The 24627-nt window shown below is 40.6% G+C and overlaps 1 protein-coding gene across 1 annotated transcript in view; it reads left to right on the top strand.

Annotated features, from left to right (window-relative positions):
* The window catches only part of CHD7 (chromodomain helicase DNA binding protein 7), a 135695-nt gene that overhangs the window by 19649 nt on the left and 91419 nt on the right, over window positions 1–24627 (top strand). Inside the window, exon 3 of the mRNA XM_072852433.1 lies at window positions 22196–24053. Within this exon, the coding sequence (XP_072708534.1) occupies window positions 22371–24053 (1683 nt within the window). The 5' untranslated portion in view covers window positions 22196–22370. The remainder of the gene's footprint in view (window positions 1–22195; window positions 24054–24627) is intronic.

The following is a 24627-nucleotide window of genomic DNA, read 5'->3' as shown; positions in this document are numbered from 1 at the left end:
TCATAACGATGGACTATCCTGCTGTGGTGCTGATGCCTCCTTTTCCCCCGTATGATTATTGATCTGAATCCGACAGACATATGTGATTGGAGCATGAGTTGATGTACATTTGCCCATCACTCAGCCTCGTTTTCTTATTAATGAGATAGATGAGGATAAGTGGAAGGAAATAAATTATTTGTTTCTCTTTAAGCACAGTTTTTGCATGGTTAAGAATGATGCTTTTTCTTTCCTCTCTTCTTCCCCTTTTACCCTTCTACGTCTACAAAACAAATAGTCAAACTACCAGTTACGTGTTTTTAGCTGGAGGAGTGGAAGAATAATCCAGGCATTTAATGTATCAGGTATAGAAGGAAGATGCTTATCTGAATATTCAGGCAGATACTACTATAATACAAAGAAGATGGAAATTTGGAGTAACTTCTGAAAAGCATGTAACTGCAAGGGGGAAAAACAAACAAACAAACAAACAAACAAACCCCCCCCCCCCACCAAACCAGTATGGCCAATTCTTGCTTTTTGAGTGGGCAAGCAAGTTGGGGCCTTAAGGTGAAGGGTCTGGATAGTTTCAGAATATGGGGATGCAATTTAAGACGGCAGTCTTAGTCACCTGGCTTGGAAGGAAAAATACAACTTCTGTGTTTAAATGGATGCATATTTAGAATTGGTAACACTGTTGACACCAATGTTACAAACACTTTGCATTTTTATAGACTGAAGTCCCATCCATCATCTCTAGCCTTTCCCAAAAATCAAGATACCTGAATTCTGTTACCATATTCTGTCTTGTGATAAGCCTGATTGTATCTAGCTATTCTTCTGGTCATGGACCATCATTTACCCTAGGTGATGACAAAGTTGTGCGTTAAGTGATGGAATCCATAATATGTTTAAATACATCCACAACTGGCATTTTCTGTGTTAACAACTCCAAACTTTGTATTGGGTTTCCTTATGTCTTGTAATTTCTCTTTAAAGTCTTTGTGAAATTAGTAACTTGGATCTTCTGTGTGATTAACAGCATCCGTAAAAGCTATCTGTGAAGGAAAGATCATTGGTTTTTTTGGAGATGAACAAAATCTAAAGTCATATCTGTTGTGCATCTTAGTCTAAGTCAGCGTTTCTATAACATGAAATGTCATTCGCTGGAATTAAACTGATTTCATACTGAGGCTTCTGTTTTAAGATACAGGTATTTTCAACAGGGGAGGGTTAAAAATGATACCTTGAAATATGTTCCTGTTATCTTGAAATATGTCTTGACTCAGCAGCTAAGTCAAGTTCTGGTTTTGAAACCTGATAGATCCCAGCCTCTGGTATTCCTTCAAATAAAACTGTCTTTTGCTCAGAGATTGAACATTTGGAGTTAGTCATGGATGTGAGCTTTGTGAAGCTGCGAAAATGAGGCTCGGGTTATAGAGCCAGAAATCACTCTTTTAGAAGCTTAATTTGTTCATTCAAGAGATTTGGCATAGTCAAGGGTAGAAACCTGTTTTCCAGAATGGCATTCACTTTCCCTATATCCATGTGTATATTTCTTTTTTTGTTGGGTCTAGCTAACTGACTGCAGCAAAACAATTATGTGAGGTAAAGCAGAAAAATTACAAAAGAAAAATTGTCCTCTTGCACTAATTTTTGTATATTAATTACAGGTTATTCTTCATTTATGACCCTGAAAATCCACATTTCCTACTAGAGAACTAACAACTCTTTAGCAGATAAAATCTCTCTCTCTGATCTGTAATAAATGTAGCCTATGATGTAGATATTTGCTGCAAGCTTTAGGAATGGGATTTTTGGCAGTCTATAGATTTTCTTCTTATGCTGTTTGTTGAGTATAATTATGATTAGGTTGATGATCACTGCATAATTGCACTTGGTAGACTGAGTGGATCCACTGTATGTAACTTAAGGTAAAATATCATCTATATAATGATGCCGAATGATAAAGCCACCGATAATTTATTTTCCTTCAGCAATAGTATTGCAATTCTGTGGTATCACAGTTGGTATCCCTTTAAAAACACTTTGAAATTGTTGGAGAAGCATCCTGTGTGATAGCTCTTGCATTCAGTGAGTTCTTAGATGTTTCTGAAAGATTTATAGTGAAGTCCAAAGCATTTCAAGGCCAAGTATAGCAGTCTTGTCAGATACAGCTTTACAGCCTAGTGACTTATAATGAGAGTAGAATGTAATTAGAAATTGTCCGTGTCTTTACTGAGTACTGATGAAAACTATGGCTCAAAGGTTAATTCAAATAATAATTAATATTGGTTTCTGTCAGAACAGCGTGGTAATGAAATCTTTGTCGTATGATGACTCTGATTTTAAGAAGTGGGTGCATAAGAAATAGAGGCTACAGTTTACCTTTTCTGATTATATTCAGTTATCTTACAATCAGCATGATAGCTTGATAAAGCATAATTTGAGGGCAATTTAAACATACTCAGAAATATTACAACCTACAGTGAAAATCATCTAACATGTTGCATCTGTTTAAGGAGATAGATTCATAGCTAGATTGCTGAAGTAGATGATTTACTACAAATGATCCTTAAGGACTGTGTAAGAATTTTTTGTTGTTGTTAATAACTGAGCAATACCATGTGTTTGTGGAAAGTAATAAGATTTGCTAGCATGAGAAATGTGGGATGTTACATTGATGTTTGTTTAAATTGGACTAGTTTCAACGAAAGCGATAGACCAGGTTTTGCTGGCAACCAAAACAAATTCTGTTCAGTTTCTTTTCCCGAGTTGAAATTTTCTATTGGAAAAAAATAGATGTTGTTAGCTTTTGCTTAAGCTAAAACTGTAATTTTTCAGTTGCAAGTAGCCAGTGAGCTACTGGACCTGCTATTTTGAGAGGCATTTCATGAATACTTTGCTGTCTTCTGATTTTTCTGTATGTGTTCTGATCCTGTTCTTAAAATCTGCCTACTGAAAAGCTTCTCCAGAAAGTCATAGCTATAGCTTGGTTTTATGGGTCCAAATAGTTCTGCATAACATGCCTTTCTTAAACCTCTCCTTTTTATTCAACCTGCTTGTCTTAAACGTTACTGGATTGCCTCCCACAATTTTAAACTTGCTGTAATTTTAAGGCTGTTTCCTCTATGGTGAAAAAGGAAACTTAAATGCCTCTAAATTAGATCTGACAAAGATCGGGTATTTTCATTCTTAACGCTTGTGAAAGTGATCACAAGACTGACTTTTTTCACTCATCTGGATAATGCTTTCCATACAAACCGCTTCAATTCTTGGGAAGCGAAGAGAGTCCACAGTCAAGACTGGACCTCTCAGGAGTGTGGGCACCCAACGGGAAATGAGTTACATGGCGGGGGCGGGAGCTGAGAATAGGGGTGTGCATGTTTGAGGGGTGTTTTGAAACTGTTGAGATGAGAGATATGAAGCATTATGTTGTTTTCTCAGAGCTATTCCTGTTGTTCTTTCTTCTTTTTTCATACATTTTCTCAAAAGCCTGGATGAGAGAGTCTGTGCTATGCTGAAATTTCCGCTAGATGAGGTGGGGGGAAGAAAAATAAAAAAGCCCAAATTTTAACGGAGCACTGTGGAAAAGCTCACTGTGCAAGTTAGATGCTTAAATTTTCTCTCCCTTATTTTACTGTAAGTGAAGAAATACTGGCCTGGGAACTGAGCTGCACATAAGAGTCTTATGGAGATGTCTGGAGCTACAGGGTTTGAAAACTCTAGTGAACAAACTTGATCAGGAAATAGAGACTTTTTATCTATAATGAAATCTGCATACAAATTTTCAAAAGCTAACAAGAAAAATCTAAAGGATGGCTGAAATCTTTCTTAGTGAATTAAAGTTGCATGTTTATGCTTAATGATTTCATTCTTTAAGAGAATCCATTGCCTGTAGAGTTGGTCCAGCTTCTGTAGAAGGTCTGCTGTAGTGGTAGCAGGAAGAAAAAGCCTTTCTAAATCTGAAATACTGTGAGATTTACTGAAATGTAAACGCCTAATACAAAAATGCTCCGCTTGTAGCAAGACCTAAATGTGCCAGAATTTGTGCTAGTACTCAAAGGTGTCAGAGTACAAATGTGAATATATGAAATTTAAAGGGAGATGCTTTGTTGAACAACCTAAAAACATTTTTTGTTTGTGTATATTCCTTCAAACAGCAATTTGAACCACACATTAGGTCGTTCTCCCAGTCTCTTTCCATGACAGGTCGACATATTGATACGGAGGTATCAATTAAGACTACCCTTATTTAACTAGAGATGCATGCACTGGTGTAAATACGCCATCTCCAAATAGCAGTGCGACTCCATGGTGGGGAGGGGGGGGAGGGAAAAGGAGGATGGTCATTTCAGTTCATCTTTTTTAATAGTGTAAGTGGCAAAGTTGCTCGGGTTAGATCCACTTGAAATGTGCTGTAGGCTGTCCTGTAGCTTGCTTTCTCCAACCACTTGAAATTCTTTGGGAAGGGAATCTTCCAGAGGATTGTATCTGTGCTGTGGAATAAACAGTTGTCGTGTGAAACTGATGTGAGCCTTAGTTTTACTCTGCCTCTACTAAAATACACTTTTACGGTAGTTTGTGCAGGATCAGCACAGAGGAGTACAAAGAGGGAGCTTTTCAGTACAAAGGCTGCCTGTTTGGCCTGCCCAAACCACCGTGAATGTGTTTAAAGGGGACTTTTATTGCCATGGAAACTCTCAGACAGGAAGGAATTTGTCCTGCCATATCTAGAAAATAGTCTGTAATGGTCAGCTCTTGGAACAAAAGTGTTTCAAATACTGGGATATATTTAAAAATTCTTGTGGTGAATATGCTTTTTTAAAAAAAAAAATATGTAAAACCCAATCTTATGCTAATGGCCTTTTGGTATGGGGATTTAGGGAAGACTGCAGACAAGTACAACGTGAGCAGGAGAAATGTTATGAGAAATCTAAGAAAGTTTTACCTCTCTGTGTCCAGAAGGCTTCCTAGGTGTTGAATGGATGTAGATGAAATATTCTACCTTTAAGTAGCATGTTCATCCATCACAGCCATTCATTGAGGGACTGTGTGTGTGCTTGGCTTGAACTGCTGGAGGCAGTCCTCTGAGCACCATGGATTAATTGCTTTTGGAAGGTCTTAACTAAAACCTGTTCTTTGACTCTCTTGACAAATATCCTTAGTATTTGCAAATGGCCTTTATTTTCTTAAATCACACTGAGATACAACATTTCTTGTCTAAAAGAAATTCTGATGCCAGATCCCAGAATATCTGCACATCCTTCACTGGAGTTGTACATTGGTATGAAATAACTCCAAGTCGGCAATCGTCCCTTCCAGCCAGCAGGAGTAGCTAGTGGTAACTGCAAGATTTTCCATGCTTTGTGTAGTGTTCAGTATTGATTTGATTGGGTGTTTAATCAGTTAGATGCAAAGTATTTTTTCACGTATTTGATCAAATTAGAATTCCTTTTTTTTTTCTTTTCTTTTTTTCCCCTTGGGGAGTCATACCAGCAGGCACTGTTTTCTGATGTTCTTCCTCTACAGTAAATGCCTGGCTTGTTTTAATGCTGTGCTTTTCAGGTTAAGTTCTTGAACCACCTGGCTGGGGCCTGAAGGCAGTTTGAATGAATGGTATAGTAATAAGCTGATCCAATGGGTTGTGCTGCTTGAAATCAGCTGTACCACTCTTGCTTCTTCCCTTGTGCTGTCATTGCTGTTCAACTGCCCCTGTGGTGACAATCTTCTGATGGCAACTAATGGTTAGATCAGCCTACCTCTAGTGTCAGACTTCACCTGAACATTTTCTTGAGATATTTGGGGTAAGCAGTAGAACGAAAGCATCTTGTTCGTAGTTAGAAACAGGAATAACTAAGGAGGAAAAATTGTCATCAAAACTTTCTGCTGCCCTGTCAATTTTGCACTTGCTCACAGATGCTGAAAATCAACGTTCAAAGTCTAATTCTACATGGCAGACCAGGTAAAGAACAGGGTTTGTTTTTATGTATATATACGTATATATATATACACACATATATATATATAAAAAATGGAGTATTTCTGTGTGCCTTTTACAAGCATTGAATGACCTTGTTTGCATTATCTGGGACAACATCGTAATCTGATGCTCTCATATGACCACTTCTGTCTTACATGTTGATCAGTTTAGTTTCTTGTCTCCTGACTTGAGGAGCCAAAAGGATTGCAGAAGGTAGTTCCAACCAGGATTAAAAGAAACAAAGAAACAAGAAAAATACCCCACCTGGCTGCTCTCCTTTATAAAACTATCTCTGCTTAATGGCTCTGTTTCCCTCATGGGGCTTGGTCCGTTTCCCTCATCTGGGAAATAGGGGTAGGCTGCCATCCAGACTGTGCCAGAGGATGGGCATCTTAATCATGGACAGTCACTTGTCTTTCCAAAAGTGTAGAAACCCCTGCTAGATGTATTTCCCTAATAGTTAACTAAGTTGAGAAAGGAAATACTGGTGACATCATGTATGACTTAATATGGTTATTAACTGCACAGGTGTTGTAAAGCTGTGAATCTAAACTGTAGTGGAATAATTGTACCATATGTCAGGGGTTTTTTTATTCAATTTTTAGTCTTCCTCATTTACTATGTTTTGTTTTTTCCCCTTTTAAAAAAGTATTTCCGTGCCGCTTCGGTTCTGTAATACCTCTTACTTAAAAAAAGAAGGAAAAGAAAAAAGCATCCCTCAAACCTTGATTGGTTTTGATCTTAATTCATCCACTGTTTCCTTACTCATTTCTCCAGTATGCATGTGTAGTTTTAGTCTCCTTCCTCACCCTTCCAGTTCTAGGCTTTCTCAAGCCGGCAGTTCTTCATCTGCTGTGCTTTTCATGAAGCAGGCAAATGCCCAGCTTGCTCTTTTCTGCTACCTCCCGCTCCCCTGAGGAGCTCGCACCCACTGCTTGTAGGTCTGTGTTGCTCTCCTGATGGGAAGTCTGGGAAGCACTAAATCATCCAGTCACGTACCGCTTCCTTCAGCTTTCTCCCCAGCAGATCCGTGGGCTGAGTTCGCAGTACGGCGTGATGGCTGCACGCAGCTTTAAAGCTCCGGAGCAGGGATGGGCTTTCTGCCCCCACCCTACCCCCTCACCCCACACCCGCACAGACATTTCCCTGCTCTCCAGCTGCTCTGGTTTCCATCTGCTACAGGGCCTTCTGGTGCGACTGTTTCCTCGTCTGCTGAGCCGAGTAAAATGTTGAAGGACCAGACACTGCGCTGACCCAGGGAATTAGGGGGTTGTGGTTTTGGAGAAAATGGCTTGCATGCTTATTTTCCTTTCCTTACACAAACTTGTCATGCAACACATGCACATCTAGTATCTTGAAAAACTTTGTTAGGCGCAGTTTCATTTCTTTGTAGCAAATGTGTTTACTCATCTTAGCTGTGTATATGATGTTGTAGGCCTATCCCACATGGCAGCTGCCCCCCACCCTGGGAGGAGCGCTGTGCTTCGGTCTGTGATGGGCTCAGAAATGTACAGCAATGCTAAATGTTAACTTGCAGCAGGCAGTGGGAGAAAGAGCTGAAGCCTTATTTGTGAAGACAAAAATATGCAACTAGTAAGAAGTAGCAGGGAGCCAAGGGAGGCGTTAAGAAACCTTGGAGTGGCCATTGCTCTCTTGGCCCAGGAGCTAGGGAACTTTACCCCTCGAGGTGTCTTCTCTTTTGGCGGGCAGATGCCTGCTGCCCGTCTTCAGACTGCTATTTTAGGCTGCTCTTGTCTTTAGCACTTCTTCCATCCTGCAGTCGCTTAGATTATCCCTTTCATAGATCGCTGGGCTGTTGGTCTCTCTTGAGTGATACTGGTAAGTTACCGACAGCAGCAGAGACGGTGGCACTACAGGCATGCAACTGAGAAGTACTCCTGTAAAGCAAAGTAGGTGAGCAACAACACACCCCTTTTATACATGAAGAATTGTAACCACTTCTGACTTGCCAGTATGCAGAAGCCCTGCAAAACTTCATTAGTTGTCCCTGCTGAAGTATATAAAATTGTCAGAGAGCGCAGTCCCTTGCTAGTCAAGTTGTCCTAGTAAGTGAGTAGCTTCCCTTTTTCTAACTATTGCGTCTTCTTCCTTTTCAAAGTATTCATTCTTGGCTTTTAAAATCTGTTTAGACACTGTCAAATTGGTTTGGATTTCAAAATTATATGTGTAAATGAGAAACGTACCTAGCACCCACTTTTGTAATTGAACAAAGCTTTTATTTCCAGAACCTGACTGCTACTCAGCGTGTGGGAGAAGTGTGCTCTGACAACTTGGGCTGTTTTTTGAGGACTTCTGTGATCTCACTGAAGGGTTTTAATATTAATTCATCACTAGTGTTATGGTTGTGTTTTGATGATAGTCACTTAGGAGATGGGTGTTAGGCAACCAGTTGAAAATTACTGTAAAGTGATTTTTTTTTTAAGTGGTTCATACGTTCAACTTGAAATCCCAGAGCACATTAAAAGTGCTAATGCTCATTCTCCTGAAAGCAAGGTTTCTATGTATTTCTCAAATTAGCCCCCCTGCCCCCAGATCCCAGCTAATACGATATATGTAACTTAACCACTGATTTCTAACTGGGGATCATGCATTTATTAGCTTGATGTTGGCAGAAATTGATAATGGAGAAATAAAATATTACAGAGTTGCTGATAGGAGCAATTGTTTGCCTTTTGGGAGGATAGATGTATTGCATTATCAGAGATGTAATAGACTTCTGGATGGTTTTCTATGCAAATGCATGACTGTCAGCGCAGCTGCCACACGTTCTGTGGAGAGTGAGAAGACAAGCGCCATGCCCATGAGATGTGTTGCCTTCTTGAAAAACATGGAGTGAATGAGACAGTGACCGAGAAGGCGAGGACTCTGTGAAACAGGAATGTTTTTATTGATGGATAACAGTTGTGTGACTCAGCATCTCAGTTGTGTGCTCAGTCATGAGCAACTACCATGTTATAAATAGTTTAGCCATTTAGCTGAGCAATGAGAATGGGTATGGGGATGTCAGGTAAGGGGCTCTGCAATGTTTTGGAAAGAAGCTTCGCCACCCCGTCTTCTGCACTTGGAGCATTACTAGGGAAGATACAAAATCAGGATCAAGGGGAAGCCAGCTTGTGATTTCTGAAGTTCAGGGACAAACAACAGCGGAGTGAGTGTCTACGGGTGGTTTAAGGAGTTAGGTTATTTGGTATGCTAGTCTGTCTAGCTACAAGGCTCTCAGATTAAGTAGCTACTGTATGGTGCAGCAGAAATGGGAAATTAATTTAAATGACTGAATTAGTAGTTACCTGGATTTGAATTCAGTCAAAGCTGCAAATGCCTAGGTCAAAAAGAAGTAGGGGAGACTGGCTGGACAAGTCTCCTGGCTCCAGTGAAATGTGAAGTTTGTGGTAAACACTGAAAATCTTCAGTCTAGTTCTCAAAACTGTAAAAATATTTCAGGCTGTGTTCTGTAGCCATTTCATTTGTATCAGTTATCATAACAGGTGCTATGTCTTGTGAAATAACAGATGGACATTGCTTTTCTAACAAAGTATAAATGATTGGACTATACTGCCATCATAGGTTTGAAATAGAGGCGCTACATAGATCTCTATCTTGTAGATGTTCCTTGCATCACTGCTTTGTTGATGTATACTTCCTCCTTGCTTCTCAAATGAAACTCTGTCTTTAAACTTGTTTTAGTTGGCTTCAGCTCTGGAAAAAACGGCTTTTATAGTACTGCTCTGGACCTTACCAGTAAATTCGCTCCAGCTTTAATGCTGTTACTTCACTCAATGCTTTAGAAGGTGTGAGAGGAAGCTCAGTTTTGTCCTTGTTGTGAAGAAGACATGGGGAACGGGTGTGAGACATGAAAAATTAACTGTTCATTCTCAGGTAAAGAAGTATGTCGTGGCCATATCGATAATGTAAAATTCCCAGATTGTCAACAAGGGCTGTTTGCGGACCAGGCTGATAGCATGGGGCTGACTCTCCTGGTTTAAATTAACTAAATTGAATTATATGTTTATTGTAGACAGAAAAAGTGATTTAGCGTGTTTCTTAGTAGAGCATCTTGATGTTGTGAAAAACTTTAATAATCCCTCCTGTATGTGATGCTGCTTACAATCTTGAGATCCCTAAAGAATAGGGGAATTTTTCCTTCTAAGCAGACAGATGTTGATGAAGTGGTTTTGTTTGGTTTTCTTGGGTGTTTTTTTTTAATTTTGGTTTGGTTTTTTTACCTAATGCTTTAATTACTATTTACTAAAAAGATTATAGATACATAGAAATTCTTGTTTCATAGCATCTTCCATCCCTTCTAAAGAAAATCCATTTTAAATGGAGGTGTCAGGAAGAGTTACTAGACTACATACACCATTTAGCATTTAGTGTTACTAACACCTAACCGCTGCTTCTATAAATGCAGGTGCCTAGAAATGCAGGTATTCGATAATCAGAAAAATAAGTCTGATGCCATTTATGATTTTGGATAAGTATAGATACTCTCTTTTTTGATAAGAGACTGTCAATATTGTCAAGTCTGAGGCTTAGAATTTGTTCAATAAAACGGTCACTTAGCCTGCCCCTAGAAAGTTACTTTATGGCCCCTAGAAAGCCACAAATCAAACACAGATGCAGTCTTCCCCAGAGGAAAAAAGACACACACAAAAAATCTTAATTTTAAATAAATACTTCTAGTTTTTGGTAGCAACAGCTTTTGAATAAGTTGAGAGTGCAGCCTGTGCTGTAACCCAAGCTTGCCATGAGAGGCATGGCTGACTAGCGAGGAGTGCCTTTGACAGGGAAGATGGCAGCTGACTTACCTGGATGCTCCGAAGCGGGCAGGAACTCCTGATAATCCCGATCAACAAATCTGGTTGACAGCTGTTGCTATCGCTACTGCCTTGCAGACATCTCTTGATTAAGCTGGTCCCAGTATCTCTTGCTTAGTTCTTCTCTTTGGGTTTTTGAGTAATTTGCAGAGCTGTGCAGAATGTGTTGGGTGCTAGAGACATGACAGGTGCAGTTGGTGTTAGGTCCTTCTGTTGGCATCCATTACACTGAGAAGCGAGACCTGGGTTTGAGGAAAATGTTAACAAAAGAGCCTCCTTAACAGTTTTTATAAACACCAGGTGGTAGAAGATCAGTCTATCAAGTTAAGTCTTCATGTATTTTAGAGTGATAGGACACTGAAGTTTGTCAAATATAACTTTTTCCTCAACAACTCCTCCTCGTCCAAGCTTGGCACACTGGTATACAGTGTCCAAGGGGACCTGATTCTGATGACGGTCTTTTACTGAGGTGAGATGTTTCATTGCTTGCTTTTGCTTTGAAGCTACAGTCTCAGTTGAGGACATAACGTACTTTTTTGAGGTGATCTTCTCTCTTGCTTTTATTTCAAGACTAAGTTCAGGGATCACTGTTGTCTGAAAACACAGAGGTACATGGATTTCAGCTGCTGAGCAAGGGCAGGAAAGGAAGAATCATGATCTTACATGTTTCAGATTTTTGGATGATGCTTTGTCATCAGATACAGTAACTTAAAAGGTGCTGTAAAAAGTTGGTCAGGAAAGCTCATTGTGGAGGTTTTATCAGTGGCAGCAGGCAGTTCATCATCCCTTTCAAGTACTTATAAGTACTTATTACTTTCATATAGTATATTTAATTGGAGGAACAAGGAGCTAGTTTTTATTGCTTTGCAAGCATCATTAATTAAACAGTTACCTGAGTCTCAGCTGTAGGTCCAAATAATATTTGCTTATACAGCATAAGCATTTCATCTGCCACTAATTCCTGTGAGTCCTAAATCAATTGATCTCTAGCAGAGCCTCATCCATGCTTTTTCCTCAGCTGTGCACTGTATTATTTGGTTCAGGTGATGTAAGTCTTTGCAAGCTAACTTGGAAAGACAGGCCATCAGGATAGTCCTTGATGTACTAAGGATGCTATAATAATGCCATTTACTGTTTGCTTAAGTAAAACATAGTGTAGGGGTTCATGCTTTTAGTGTTTTGACGGCTGTTGTATTCTGAATGAGGTTTTTTGTAGAGATAAAATAAATTTGGAAATGTTGTTTAGCACTGGAACTTTGAAGCTCTTCGTACCTGTTCTAATTTCTTTCTCTACATAGTTTGTAAGCAAAAGAATACTTTTTTAGCTGCTTTTTTTCACCTTTGAGTAGTAGGTTTTTGACCCTTGATAGAATGAAGATTTTCCTAGTAGTGTTTCTGCAATTCCCTGTAGCATAGATAATACACTAGCTGTTGTAGGTCTTGTTCTGACAACCAGACTGTGAACACTAAGTAAAATAGCTCTAAACTTGTCTGGTTATGCAAATCTGTATGGTAGCAGTCTTCATATAGTGCTTGATTAAGAGTCCTGAATTCTGTTGTTCTGGGATCTTTGCTACTTATGTGTTTTTGATCGTTAATTTTTTTGTGAGCCATTTTATCAGTCAGACTTTCACTTTTCCAGGTATTTACAAACACAAAATAAAGAAATTGCTAGTCCAACAAAGTTTGCAATCTAAACTCTTCCAAAGTTATCAAAATAGATCTTCCTATTTCTCACACTTGTAAAATAGTATTCTAATCTTTTAGTCAGCCTGCCCGTCTCTTAATTTGCTTGTTTTCCCTACTTAAACAGAAAACAAACAAACCAAAAACCAAAGTACAAAAAAGCTCTACATTAAATTTGAACCTCACAGAAGGTTTCTAGTGAGTAGAAATACATTTTTAGTTTTGTTAAGGGGAGGGCAATGTGGGAATGTATCTTTTTGGTTTGGGGGTTTTTTTCCATTTTTTTGTTTAAAAGGACTTGGAAACCTCTAGTCCTCTGTAGATGGTGCAGCAAGATTGATAAGCTTGAAAGATAAATTTAAATGGAATGGGAATCAATTAGGAACAGTGAAGACTGTGCTTTCTGTTATAAAATTAAGAGATTCTGCTTTAATTAATTCTCTCTGCTTTTTGAGAGAAGGTGGAGCTACCTACCGTGAAATGGAACCAGTTTCCAAGTTTGTTTTCAGATGAGTTAAAACTTCCTTTCACATCTTACCCATGAATGCAGCACTGCTCTTGTATGTTCATCATCAGTCTGTGAAAAGCTTGTGGAGAATTGAAGGTAGCTCAAGAACTTTCCTGTTGGGTGTAAAAGATTTTGTGGTAGATGAAATGTCAGCTGCTTCTACTGCTTGCAATAGCTTGAATGACTATGGCTCTGAGTACTGGGTCAGTAATTATCTTTGACTTGCAAACTGCTTCCAAGTTCTTCAAAATCTTGATGAGAAGGGGAGTGAGATTGCATAGTTCTAAAACTTCAGATGACAAATTTTTCCCTAGAAGGCGCTTTTGGTTTGTTTGTTTGAACATAACTACGTTGGAGTAATTTTAGAAGAGCATATCAATTAAGCAACACACTTAAAAACACCCCAGTTAGTTCTCTTCTTTGTGAAGAAGAAACTGGAGACCCATTGAAGTTTTGCACGAGAAAATTTGATTCTCTTCCTTTGAATCTCCCCTGCTTTTATAGAGGAAAAGCATTCTAGCTCAGTCCTGCCTGGAAAGAAAAGCCACACTGCACACGATTCGTGATGAGGGTTGCACTTATCTACAGTCCCCATTCCAATTTATAACTTCTGGCACCATTGCTTATACTGTGTAGGTACCCTTTTTCCATGTCTAAGTGAACTTGAATGCAGCAGTTTGTTTACTCATATATCTTGTACCTTGGGACTTCCTTAGAACTTATCTTAGAACTTCCAAGCAGTAGTTGTGGCAGCTCTTTTTGGTATATGTCCTGTATCTCAGCTGTCCCGCATATTCTGTGGGACATTATTGGACCTACTTAACTGTCCAGGCAGTAAATGAAGGTTCCTGAAATCTGTTTACTCCATGTACTCCATTGTGTCCTGCAGTGTACTGTCTTTCTCCACACCCTCCCTCCCCAACCCTTTTTCTTTACGGTGGACTTCCAGTTAGTGAAATAATTTAACACTTCTTTTAAATAGTCTATTGCATATGATAATGTACATAATTAGACTGGTACTACAGGTCTTTTTTCTAACAGAAAGTTAAGATTTGTAAAATCCAATAGACCATGTGTGATTTAATTTAAAATACTTTATAAAACATTGATGTTACCTTTTTCTGAAAAAGGTAATTTGTAATCCTTTCCCAATGTAATATATAATTTTTTTTTTCTTTGCTGAAGGGTTCAAGACAGTGTGCTTAAGTGTATTGGGCAAAAATTATTCTCAATACTGAAGTTGAGTAAGGGCTTAAGTTCAGATGTAGGATGGTTCATCTTGCCACATGTAAAGAGCGTAACGGAGAACTACCATTTTGTTCCACAGTCCTGAAATATGTTCTCTTTAGTTCTGTGAAAACTCTGGCTTTTCACTTTGGATGTATAAGGTGTATTTATCTTCATAGAAATGAGTGTGGATATGTGGTTCCTGTACAAGCGCAGACTGTGATCTACCAGTATTTATGAAGAACACATGTACAGGAAAATGACTCTTAAGTACAAGTCATAAATTGAAATGATTATAGAATATGCGTGGACAAATATACCATGTGTGGTATCGGTAGACTGTAATTTCATCAAGTGGTTTTTCAGACTTCATAAACTATGAATGAAACATGATTGTATTGGCCTTATAACAGGTAAAGTAAAATATAGGGTCTGGCTACTTTAAAGCGCTCATAATTCTATAGCTGGAAATAGCCTTTTGGGATACGATTAAGTCTTAAAACCTGCCTGTGATTAAAAAAATACATTTCAGTGAAAATCACATGTTCAGAAACCCTGGGAAACATTTGAGTATCCACCTCATGAATTTTTACAATTCCCAGCTTTCTGGGTGTAAACACTGCGAGCTACTTTCAGTAAAAGGAAGAGAAAAGGCTCCGTTTTACTTTCAGCTTCGTCACCCCTCCGATTATTTTGTGTTCACGACGCTTTTTTGTGATTGGGACCTTTGTGCGGGGCTTTGTTTACTTCAGGGGACGTGACAAACTGGGGAGGCTCCGGCCTGAGGCTGCTGTGTGGCGGTTGCATGCGGCCGCCATGCGCGCCCGGCCTGGCCCTGCGCAAACCCTCCCGCTCGCTGCGGCGACCTCTGCCCTTTTGTATCCTGTGACACTCAGCCTGTCTTTGTGCTCAAGTTTATTCATGATGGATACGTTTCCCTCCCAATCGCATATGCCGGGAGCCCGGCGGAGCGAACAGATAAATTATTTTCAGCTGCGGGCCTGGCAGGCCTGGGCTGGGGGAGGAGGGCGGCCGAGCCGGGAGAGGGGCCTGCTGGAGCGGGGCCCCTCCGCACCACAGCCAGCCGGACGGGGCGCAGCCTCCCACTCCCCCTGGAATATGAAAGGGGATGACTCTCGGCCTCTCAGATCCTTTTTAAATGCAAAAGAATGTAGGAAATTGCCAGATCAGTTGGTTAATCAGTGACAACTGCAGTAGGTGCACAAAAAGCACGGCCCTTAACAAGAGTAATCAGTTGCGCGGGGTGTTTTTTCAGCGCCTCAGCGGGTCGCCGCTGGCCCCACCTCTTGAATCCCCGGGCCGGTTTAGTGTCAGCTTTATAAGAGAATGTAATTGCTGGGAGATTTCTCGGTGACTGATGGCAACAATATAAGTCTTCTCCCTGACACCACCTCCCCCCCGGCCCTGCCTCGGCTTTTTGTTCGCCGGGCCGTCGCACAGCCGCGGATCAGGTCGGCAGCTGGCACCGGGCGAGGGCCGGCGGGAGCGCCCGGCGCGCCCTCGGCACCGGCGGCTGCGGAGCGCTCCCGGCCCGCCGGCACCGAACGGTACATGGGCTGTACGGGCCGCGCTCGTGATGTCCGAACCTCGCGTAGGGCTACAGTGAACGTGTTGCGGTTCCCCTTTATGGAGCCGTTCGCAAGGTAACACCGCTATCAAGTATTTTTAAAAGTATTCCTGAAATATTTTCGTGACTGCGATTGTTTCCCTTACTTATCTAGGACTATTTTTAGATGAGCCTCCTCCTCCTCGCATCTGTATTTTAAACTTATGTTGGGAGAGAGGGTGGTCGTATGACCAAAAAAGGCCTCTTAAAATTCCAGGCTACATAACACTAAAACTGAAGTGTTTCTGGCTTAGGCTTGTCCCCTCTCCTCCCACCTCGTGTTTGTAATGTACTGAAATGTAAAAAACATTTTTTTCTTAATTGCTCCGGTTACCTCATTAAAAATCTCCAAGTACGTACTTCTAATAAATGGCTGTAAACTTTCCCCTTTTTCTTCTGGACTGGAAAGAAAAGGCTTGCTGAGGCTTCTTGTTTAACGTTATAGGGGCTGACTTAAAATTAGCAGTGCCCCATGTTAGGAAAAGAGTTTGCAGCCCAACTGGTACGGTGAATGCAGAAGTCACTCGCAGCGGGGTGTATGATGTAACAACGAGGCTTGGTGGGTTTGCATCAGAGTACTCCTACGTGATGCTGTTGTGGTCTCGTATCAGAGTTCCTGTGAACTTGAATGACGTAGGATATTGTTTCCAAATGTGTGGCACAGGCTGAACTCTAGCTGGTCACTCCTACATCAGCTGCTTGACAGCAACAAGCTGCCAAATATTCGAAGGCTGCTGTGCCCTCAGTTGCCTCTGTAAAAGCCTGTTCTTTGCCAAAGTACATGATGCGTTAAGGAAATAAAATGTGATCTGGTCTCTACTTAAATATTGTATGGGAAACTTACAATTTCATGGATTTCTTGCCCAGTGTTGAAGGTGAATAGCATTCCTGGCATTTAGCTGACTGCACATATGCAAAAACTGACTTTTGAGGAAAGGCAGGTGAGGTTTTCATGCATACCACACGCCCCCAATTCTTAGTTTAACAAGAGATATTGACTGCCTTAAATTTACTACTGCAAATTTCTGTAAGGATGTGTTTCTGTGAAGAACTAACTGAATTCTACTCAGATGTGACATTAAACTTTTCACAAATGCTTATACCGTATTTGCTGCCTCTTCCCACTGAAGGCAGAATATTCCTGAAGTGTGTGAGGTCATTCTTTTCATCCTTGCAAGTCCTGTCTCCTTTTCCTGGGGTGGGGGGGTTGGGGGGGGAGAGATTCCTGGCATCCTTTGATCTGATACGAACTATACGGACTTAATTTTTAACACAGCTGTACTGTGTGAAGTGTATACTAGGAAAGCATTCTATATAAAGAAAAACAAAAAGTGTCTTTAGGCATTCAGATAACCAAGTTTCTTTGGAAGTTACAGTCAGAAATCATGTTGCAATCATTTTACAGATCTGCTCTTCTGTTTTGGCTATTCTGTATGCAGGAGGAATGTACCATGCATGAAGAGTTGTCTGTGACAGCAATGAGAACTAAGCATTAAACACGCAGGAGACTAGGCGTGCTTCCCATGGGCACGGATAGGCACTTGCATAAGAGTCCTGGCATCAGCAGTGCTGTTTACTCAGTAGGTAAATGACCTGAAAGGTAGAAGTCTCATCAGCCATCTTCCCCAATTTGAATGTCTTGGCATGACTTTTCCTATGATGTCAGGTTGTTACGTGTGTTTATGAAGTTTTTGGTGAATGTTTTCCTCCAACTTTGTTCATAAAATAAGAATGTGACTTTAATTGCTGTCATCTGTGTCATCTACTTCAATGTGGCAAATGCTTAAATTACTACCCCTAACAGCCAACAGGAGCTTAGCGGTTTTGAAAAGCAGTTTAAATACGCAATGTTTAAATGCAGATTTAGTAGCCTAATGTTGAATCCTACCTTTTGAAGCTCAAGTCTCAAAATGACCTTTGGCATGGCGTTGGTTTTTAGCATGAGAGGTCTTTTTAGCCTAGTTCTTCAAAATAGCATGGTATTTGCAGTGCTTATTGTATTGTGTTGTAGGTGCATAGTTCCAGTAACTGTTTTGTTTGTGTCTGTCAAGTACTTCAGAGTTTTGTCTGAGATGTCAACTGATAGCTGTAAAAATATCTGCTCTGCATGACAGATCTCACTTCAAAGCTTGAAGCAGTCAGTATTAGCTGCCTTATCACGTTCTGTTTATTCAGTTTACTTGCTGCAAGGCCATCAAGAAATGCTGCTAAATTTCTTGAAGAGAAGGATCAATAGTTGAATCAAAGGACCTGTGGAGTTACAAAAAGTTCTTCTGAACGGCAGAATGTGAGGATGGTGGTGTGGAGGGCACGTGCATCTGAGTGCTGCTCTTGCTGCTTCCTGATCTTGAGTGCTGGGATCTGCTACTTGGGGAGCAAGACTAACAAAGTTCAGGTTTTAGTGTTTGCAGCCCTAGATGGGGTTATACGTATGCAGCAGCCAGTCTTATTCCACCCATAAAAATGGGAAGCTGCCCAAGGCTACTGAGTCCATGTAGCTCTGAAATATTAAGTTCAGCAATGGTTAACTACTACTTAAATTTGAGGTCTAGGTGTTTAGGACTGGAATGTTGCAGACTGGAGTAAATGTAAGCTTTGTCTGTTGAGACAACAGGGTTGTTAAGCAATTAACTGTGTCCTGGTAGTTGGGATCATACCATTGCTTTGAACAGAAGTAGGTTGTCTAGGCAGTCTTAAGGAAATATATTGACTCCTTGAGTTCGGTCTTGTTGATATGCAATCTTTCATGTTCAGGAACAGAAAAGCTATAGAATTTTGTAGCAGAATCTGCATAGTTTGGTTAAGATTATTTAAAAAAAAAAATTCACTATCTCTTCATACATTCACACTTTTATTCAGCAATCTGCCTTTCTAAGGCCTGGAAAATAGTCGTTGCTTTGTGAATGTCTGTTGGTTTTAACTTACGGGATAGTAGAGAAGAAGATGCACAGATATATATTTTTAAACTACTTAATCCAAAAAATACTTTAAACAGAGCTTAACATGGTCAATCTTGCTGTTAGTTGTCTGCTTTCATGGGGAAGTGAACAGTGGTGCTTAGTGAATTCATCTTAGGTAGAATTACTGCTTGATGCAGGTCTTACGTTTGTTTGTGGGGGATTTTTTTGTTTGTTTTTTTTATGACCCTTGGAGATTTAAGCAGAAAAATTGTTACTTGTAGTGAAAGAAGCAAAGAAAAGATTGCAAGTTACAGTAAGGCTGTGACTCTCATGACTTGCTTATCTAGAAGGCATCTATCCTGTTAGCGTAGAAAGTTGAGAGCTTAGAAGGTAATTCCAATATGGACAGTTTTCTTACCAAAAAGTTGGTTAATTCATTTTGATCGGGCTTTAGCTGCTACTGTCTTTCATTCAACATGTGCTGTTAGCCATATATCACATCAGAGGTGTGACTTTTATTTGGGGAAGTAGAATAAGGTTTGTGAGAGCACAACTTCTGACTGTAAAGGGCTGTGATCATTAAATTTAAGGCTAAACTTAAACTACAGTTTCGAGACATCTTCTCAAACGCGTTCTCATGCTGTGTTTCAAACCTAATAGCTTTAGCATCAACAGCTCAAACATGAAATCAATTCACACTTCAAATGAAAATGGAGAGCTAAAATCATAAATAGTGGCAAACAGTGTTTTTGTTCTTAATTTAGATGATGGATTTGTTTGCATACAAACTGCATCATAAACTTAGAGGTTACTTTTCTTTTTAAAGAGCATGTGCTCAGGAAGCCAGGCGAGTGCTAGGTTCCATAGCACATCTCCTTCATTGTAAGGGACAGTCCCTAGCCCAAACCTGCAAATTGGGATGGAGTCAGTTGGGCAGAATTAAAGTGTGTTTTATTAAACAACACCCTTACCGTTTCCTAACTTGGTTTTCTGGGTATGGTAGCAGGTGCTAACTACTGTTAGCCAATGTTGACTGTTACTGGTGGGTGACTCTCACTTGAATTTTATTGGAAGTCTGTCAGCTGATGAACAGTAAGGGAAGCAGTGTGATTCAAATGTGTGCTTGATGCTTGTAACTTTGTTTCTGGAGATGCTCTGTTAGCTTGTCTGTAACAGCAAAAAGAATAATTCTGTGTAGATTTCAGTTATTTTTATTGCAAAGTTTCATTAGTGCTTCAGGAGAGTAGAGCATACTTGTCTTCAAAAATAGTTCTTTTAGTAGGCATGATATTATATAATAAAATGAGTGAAAATTCTTACCTGTTTAATTCTGTGGCTGTAAATAGGTTAGCTGATGGGCAAGATCCTCTACTTGGCTCAGGTTTGATATTGCCTAGATCATGTCAGTGGTTGAGAGGTAACAGCGTCTGTGCACTATGCTTTTTAGCATTTCCAAGCAAAGAGACTGTCCGTTAGATGGAAACTCTCAGTACACACTGATGTCCAGCTTTGCCAGCTCCTGATGGCAGCGTGCATCAGCAGAGGTAGCAGTGTCAGGAGTCCTCGAGCAATCTTAAATCATTGGAGGGATCTTCACCACGGCAGAGTGGTCTTCTCTGGAGCAGTCTAATACCCAAAGCTTGTTCTGGTGAAGGAGGCTGCTTCTCGCCTTGTGTGGAACTTCCTTCTGCTGTGGTTTAATAAACTGATTGAGGTGGTAAATATTACAGATGGATTCTGCTTAATAAAGAAAACAAAATCAAAAGAAATAGATATTAGCAATATGAAGATGGCTCATAGGAATTTACCCCCAAGTGGTTTAAAAATATGAGTGTTAATATCCCAGCTGAGCACTAAAGAGATTTAAGAGTGTGGTTTTAAAGGTGACATTCAAATGCTATTTTAAGAGGAGTGATAAATGCTTGTGCGTTTCCTTTTGCCCTCTACTTCATGCTGTAGAAGGTCCTCTTGACAATGGCTACAAGAAGTGTAATAAATGTGCTGATGTTTTCTCCCTAAAACTTGTCTGGGACAAATTGCCTTCAGTTAAAATAGTCTGGCCTGGCGTTTTGCATCCAAAGTGACGGAAAGCATCCCTCCTCTGCAACAAAATGCGAGATGTGAAAGTACAAACTTCTAAACCTTCTTTTCTTTGATCACTGATTAAGGGCAAGTTGGTATCTGCAAGTACAGTCGCTACTAAATTACAACAGAGATGCAAAACTAGTTGTTTTTATTTGCTACGTGGGCTTCCTTGACTATCATTTTAAAGTTTATTTTGAGATATAAGTCATAGCATTTGAAATTCTGATCTTAAGAAGGAAAGATAGCATTAGACTAATTTTGCTCAAAATAAACAGATGCAAAGAAAATCTTTCAAGTTGTTGTGAGGAGAGGATGGGGGACACATTTCAGAACATGCCAGTCTTCCATGTGAAAAACCTAAATGGGAACTTTTCTGAACCTGCTCTGTTACCGTGTGTTGCTTTTTTCTTTTTTCCCAAGTCCAAGTGTGTACCTTGTTAAGTTAGCTTTTTTTATTTAAATTCTTTTGCCATTACTAATTCTCCTGAATGAGTTTTCAAGATTGTAATTCTAGAGAGAACAAAACTTCAGTGTGGTCTTCTAAAGTGCTGTAGTTGCAGTTAGTAGCATGGTTGCCTGAAGGTGAATAATGAACTCCCATGGTAGTGTTCCCTGTTATCATCATGAGAGAAATTAGGATATGGATTGAGATATCTACCCCATCATAGAATGAAGCTTTTGAATTTAATTTTCTTACAAAAACTGAGCACATAGTTATACTTAAATGGGAAGAAGCGTCATGTCTTTCAGTTTACAACTTCATTAAATGAAGATAAATTGTTTCTTAAAAAAAAAAAATATTTTTTTTTTGGGTTCCTAACTGTTAAGTCTTGGCGTTTGGTATGTTTTAGAGGGTCACCTGTGTGCGTTTGAAAAATTTGTTGTCCGTATAACTAACTTTAGTCTGTCATAGGACTTGGTGCTTCTGCTTGCTCATCTGATTACGCAGCTCAAGGGAATAAGGTTAAGGACATGCTGTTGGTAACTAGAGCATTTTCAGGGCTTTAGTTCAGCAGATGGGCTGCTTGGCTATATTCATACATCTGCCTACCTGCTGTGGCAGCTGCTGCTGCTGCATGTTGTGTTCTTTTGTTCTGTTCCACCCAAGAAAGGAGCACTAGGAAGTACAGTGAATGGATTAATTTAAGGTTAAGGCTAGTGTTTTGCTTGCTTCCTAACTCTCTATCATAATAAAGCTTCTGATAAAGCTAATGAATCCTTCATAAAGTGAAATAGATTTTAAGAAGTATTTCAGGGGCTGAAACAATTGCCTAAAAAACAATCAAGTGTGCTTTCTTTATATTGCCCGATGTTATTTATTTCAATATCTTCCTCTCTTTCTCCCCCTTCCCCTGCTTTTTCTAGGAGCAGTAACCAGACTTTGCCTGACACTGCGTGGTCCAAAAGAATTAAGGAAATATGGAATGACATGAAGGAGATTAGTTGAGGATTAAAGGCTTTGAGGACAAAACACCTCGCCGAGGTGAAGCACAGACTAGCATTCTAGTTGTAGCTCCGAGGAGCTGTGTGCTGAAAAAAGATGGCAGATCCAGGAATGATGAGTCTGTTTGGAGAAGATGGGAATATTTTCAGTGAAGGGTTGGAAGGTCTTGGAGAATGTGGATATCCTGAAAATACAGTAAATCCTATGGGGCAGCAAATGCCCATGGATCAAGGATTTCCCTCTTTACAGTCATCTCTTCATCATCCCCCTGCAAATCAAAATCAAGCCAAGCTGACCCATTTTGATCACTATAATCAATACGAACAGCAGAAAATGCACCTGATGGATCAGCCGAACAGGATGATAAGCAATGCCCCTGGGAATGGTATAGCATCTCCTCATTCACAGTATCACAACCCTCCAGTTCCTCAGGTTCCTCACGGCAGTGGTGCTGGTGGTCAGATGGGAGTCTATCCCAGCATGCAGAATGAAAGGCACGGGCAACCCTTCGTAGACAGTGGCTCCATGTGGGGACCACGGGCAGTTCAAGTGCCAGACCAGATCAGAGCACCATACCAGCAGCAACAGCAGCAGCAACCGCAACCGACGCAGCCGCCCCAGGCACCCTCCGGACCCCCTGGGCAGGGCCATCCTCAGCACATGCAGCAGATGGGAAACTACATGGCTCGTGGTGATTTTTCAATGCAGCAGCACGGTCAGCCGCAACAGCAGAGGATGAACCAGTTTTCTCAAGGCCAAGAAGGCCTCAATCAGGGAAACCCTTTCATTGCCACCTCAGGACCTGGCCACTTGTCTCATGTGCCCCAGCAGAATCCCAGTATGGCACCTTCTTTGCGACACTCAGTCCAGCAATTTCACCACCATCCCCCCACTGCTCTCCATGGAGAATCAGTAGCCCACAGTCCCAGATTCTCCCCTAATCCTCCCCAGCAGGGTGCTGTTAGGCCGCAAACACTTAATTTTAGTTCTCGGAGCCAGACGGTACCCTCACCTACTATAAACAACTCAGGGCAGTATTCTCGATATCCTTACAGTAACCTTAATCAGGGATTAGTTAATAATACAGGGATGAATCAGAATTTAGGCCTTACAAATAACACTCCAATGAATCAATCTGTACCAAGATACCCAAATGCTGTCGGATTTCCATCAAACAGTGGTCAAGGACTAATGCACCAGCAACCCATCCACCCTAGTGGCTCACTTAACCAAATGAACACGCAAACTATGCACCCTTCACAGCCTCAGGGAACTTATGCCTCTCCACCTCCCATGTCACCTATGAAAGCAATGAGTAATCCAGCAGGTACACCTCCTCCACAGGTTAGACCTGGTAGTGCTGGAATACCAATGGAAGTTGGCAGTTATCCAAATATACCCCATCCTCAGCCGTCACACCAGCCCCCTGGTGCCATGGGAATTGGACAAAGGAATATGGGCCCCCGAAACATGCAACAGAATCGTCCGTTTATGGGTATGTCTTCAACACCACGGGAGATGGGTGGGCACATGAGACCAAATGGTTGTCCAGGTGTTGGCCTTGCGGATCCACAAGCAATACAAGAGCGACTAATATCTGGCCAGCAGCTTCCTAATCAACAGCAGTCTTTTCAACAGCAAATGCCAACCTGTCCTCCCATGCAGCCTCATCCAGGGATACATCATCAGTCTTCACCACCCCCGCATCCTCATCATCAGCCTTGGGCACAGCTTCACCAGTCACCACAAAACACACCACAAAAAGTGCCTGTCCTTCAGGTAAGCTGCTTCCAACGAGTAGAAAATGTTTTAAATTACTGTAAATGCGTTCCAGGATACACAAGATCTATGGTTTCAGAGTAGTTGCTCCTATTTGATTCCCCTGTTTGTTACTGTTTATGTGGCTTTCTTGGTGCACAGAACCTGAAGGTAAAATGAGGTTCAGGTAGCTTGCTGATGTCCTTACAGTAATTTTTACGGGATAACATTATGGGTAGACCAAAATATGATACAGCAACAGGACAAGCTGAATACCTGCTTTTTTCATGTTTGGTCCTTTGAGGGGAAAATGAAAAGCATGTGTGAGAACTGTCATTTAAACTATTAGTTTTTGTATTTGCAACTTGGAGAAAGAAGTGTGTGTTAATAATGGGTTTGTTTTGGCCAAACCATGGGTTTTCTTTAAATCTTAAGGGAATGTTTTGTGGTTTCAAGTTAAAGCTGAAATTTTTACATGTGAAAAAATTTTCAGGATTAACTTCTTCAGCACTAAGTAATGCAACTGAGAAGTGATGGGGCAACAGTTTATGGAAGGAGAAGACCGCAGATGTGAATCATAGTCTGAAATCAAATT

Source organism: Ciconia boyciana, chromosome 2 (genome assembly GCF_034638445.1).
Source record: "Ciconia boyciana chromosome 2, ASM3463844v1, whole genome shotgun sequence".
Taxonomy (NCBI): domain Eukaryota; kingdom Metazoa; phylum Chordata; class Aves; order Ciconiiformes; family Ciconiidae; genus Ciconia; species Ciconia boyciana.
Note: the sequence above shows the minus strand (reverse complement) of the source record. Positions and strands in the feature narration are given on the sequence as shown.